Source organism: Saprolegnia parasitica, assembly GCF_000151545.1.
Source record: "Saprolegnia parasitica CBS 223.65 unplaced genomic scaffold supercont2.184, whole genome shotgun sequence".
Lineage (NCBI taxonomy): Eukaryota > Oomycota > Saprolegniomycetes > Saprolegniales > Saprolegniaceae > Saprolegnia > Saprolegnia parasitica.
Genome location: NW_012156578.1, coordinates 8,260 through 11,113, shown reverse-complemented (window position 1 = coordinate 11,113; position 2,854 = coordinate 8,260). Strand labels below are relative to the sequence as shown.

The 2,854-nt window shown below is 55.6% G+C and overlaps 1 protein-coding gene across 1 annotated transcript in view; it reads left to right on the top strand.

Annotated features, from left to right (window-relative positions):
- Positions 1-2,214: 2,214 nt before the first annotated feature.
- The window catches only part of SPRG_21452 (hypothetical protein), a gene marked incomplete at both ends in the record, with an annotated part of 1,339 nt that continues 699 nt past the window's right edge, over positions 2,215-2,854 (top strand). Inside the window, 2 exons of the mRNA XM_012354817.1 lie at positions 2,215-2,584; positions 2,628-2,841. Of these exons, the coding sequence (XP_012210207.1) occupies positions 2,215-2,584; positions 2,628-2,841 (584 nt within the window). The remainder of the gene's footprint in view (positions 2,585-2,627; positions 2,842-2,854) is intronic.

The following is a 2,854-nucleotide window of genomic DNA, read 5'->3' as shown; positions in this document are numbered from 1 at the left end:
GGCACTGTCACGTTGCGACGAAAGTGTCAAATGAGCCGACTCCACGAGCGCAAGAGCTCGACCTGGGCAGAGGCGTCTTTTGCAAAGCACCCCGCCTGTCGCGCGCCACGACTAGAACGTACAGAGTCGAGTCGACCAGATTACGTGGCATCGCTACAGCTCATCTCTCGACCCATCTCGACCGTACGATCTGACTCGCTGCTGCGACGAGACAAACATCTGGATGGTGCAATGTCAAAAAAGGGTGAACGTGCGCCCAAATCAACCCAAAACAGGGTAAATTGCAAACAATACATCAACTTGGTTTTTCTATGCAATGGCACGCTATGGCGTCTTCGCGTACCCCTCTCCTCCTACGCCTCCATACCCGCAAACAAGACATGTCCAGGCATCCTTTAACCTTCCTCAACACCTCACATCACCCCACCTCCCGTCCGCTGCGGCGACTATGTCAAACAACCCCAAATACCCTGGTGGGAACTTGAGTGAATGGATATTTTTTCTCCAAATTCCAGTTTTGACCCAGCTTTTCCTAAACACACCCCGTTTTGTCATTTTCCTATCTGGGTAGTTTTCTTGGCGTTGATTTTGAGAGGAGGTACTGGCAGGACAAGATGCGCGTCGTCCGATGTCCCCGTCGCTGCGTGATGCTACGGCGTTCCAACACGTGACACGCCATGACAGTCGACGGCGCGGACGACGACACTGCTGTATCTTTGGGGCCAAGCCACCACGACCAATGTCTTTTTCTACTACGGTTTTAGACAGGAACAGGAAGCTGGACTCGTCCACCATGCGTCGAAGCGCTCACCAGTGAGGTACCGGTATGTCTTGACCGACGCCAATTGTCTGGCATTTCATCAATACGCGCACTTGTAATCATATTCCAGTTTATTGTATCGATACAAGAAACTGGAATATGATTAGAGCCATCCAACCATCAAAGCGTCTCGATTCGAGACGCTTTGATGGTTGGGTGGTTGGATCGCTACGGCAGTTCCGCCCTTGTAACTAACGTTAACGAAGTGCGATGGAGCGCTTCACTCGCCGACACGGTTTTTTGGAGTTGAAAAGCCGCGACGGCAGCGACGTGCGAGAAAGAAACGGTCCACAGCATCGGTCCGCAGCATCCACACGTGACGGTACGCAAACCAGACCAGATGGGAAGACGTGTCGTCGCCACCTCAAGCAATTTTGATTTTTCAGCCAATCATTTCAATTGCCCCATTTCACTTGGCGAGTCGTTGTTGAAATTACATGCAATTACAAAGATGTGGTGGACTTTTGAATGCGCTCATGAGGCGTGGCCGGTGCGTCAAGCGATGGCACCACATCGTGACGAGCCAAGTGCTGGACATGCAGTCGTGCAATTGTAGCTGCCTGGATCGCGAGCGCAGCAGCGGGGAGTTGCGTCAGCGTCGTGCGGAAGACACGGTTGTTGCGATCGAGCCAAAGACAATCACACCAGACGCAAGCGCGTAAGATCGGCCAGAGGGCATGCATGGTTGACGTGTGGGCCGATTGCGGCGGTGCAAAAGCGCACCAAATCGCGCAGACGTATGGGCACCGCACCAAAAGATGGTCGTACGTTTCGCGGGCTTGCGCATCGCAGAGAAAGCAGTGTCGAGCATCGTGGCCGAGAAAGTGCAAGCTGGCTCGGACGGCCACGGCTTTCAGCGCGACCCGGTTCACAAAGTCACCGTATCGCTAAAGGACGTGGGCTGGCTGCCGTAGAGATACAAACGAGACTGCTCGGCCCGGTTGCTCGTAAAAGGTCTCGGGGACGCCAAGGTGTGTCACTGAGCCAGTCAAATTTCGGACGCTGTCGGTAGCCGGTCAGTCGCCGCTAGAACGACTGGGGGTCCGAACTTGACAAACCATGGCGGGGCACTGGTTGGGCGCACGGCATGATTAGCAGGCGAAATGAGCGGGAAGCAGCGGACAAGAGCAGTCACGTAACGTGGAAAATTGTCTGTGGTGATTCAGGTAGCCGCCTTTGTGATGTTGTTATCCGAGATCGCGCCGTCGAAACTCGTTCCACCTCGGCTCTGTGCAGGTTAAACCACAACGTTTTATCCAATCCACACAAGGTCCCGTGTTAAAAAGGTGCATATGGAGTGGTTTTTCAGGTGTCAAATGTTTTTCACACGTTCAACCCATAAAACGCACTTCGAAAAACTCGTTGAACTTGGACTCAAAGTGCAATTTCGAAAAATGGCCAAGCCCGACCACGCCGAGACCGAGACCGAGCTCCTCGGGCGCTACGAGCGCCGGCTCGTCGAGAAGTACCGCTTCGCGCTCGTCGACATCATCGACGACCTCTGCTCGCTGCTCAACCTCTTCCGCGTCGCAACCGGCGAGCTCGACGTACTCGAGCCGCTCGCGGCCAAGAAGCTCGCGCAGCTCTGTCCGTTCCTGCGCACGGCGCGCGACAAGATTGCGCTCCTCACGCAGGCGACGCCACTCTTCCTCGGCTACGACGACGTCCTGAGCTACAGCAAGCTGCTCGAAACGGAGATCAAGGCGCTGGACCCGCGGCCACAGCCGTGGAACGCGCTGCGCGTCTACGACAAGGAGTTCCAAGGTAGTACAATGCATGCATGTGCATGGCTCTCATGGCGCCGTAGAGCACTTTGCGGTGCGCATCGACAAGCTCGCAGCGCTGTACCTCAAGCTTGCGGCGCATGTGCCGACGCTGCGCCAGGACATGGAGACCCAAGCGAGCGTTTTGCGCATCCTCACACGCAAGCGCAACGACCTCGTGGCCTTGCTGCGCGAGAGCATGGCGACGACGCACTTGCCAGCAAACGCCAAGAAGCACAAGTCGGAGCTCAAGCAATGGTACCAGCGCAGC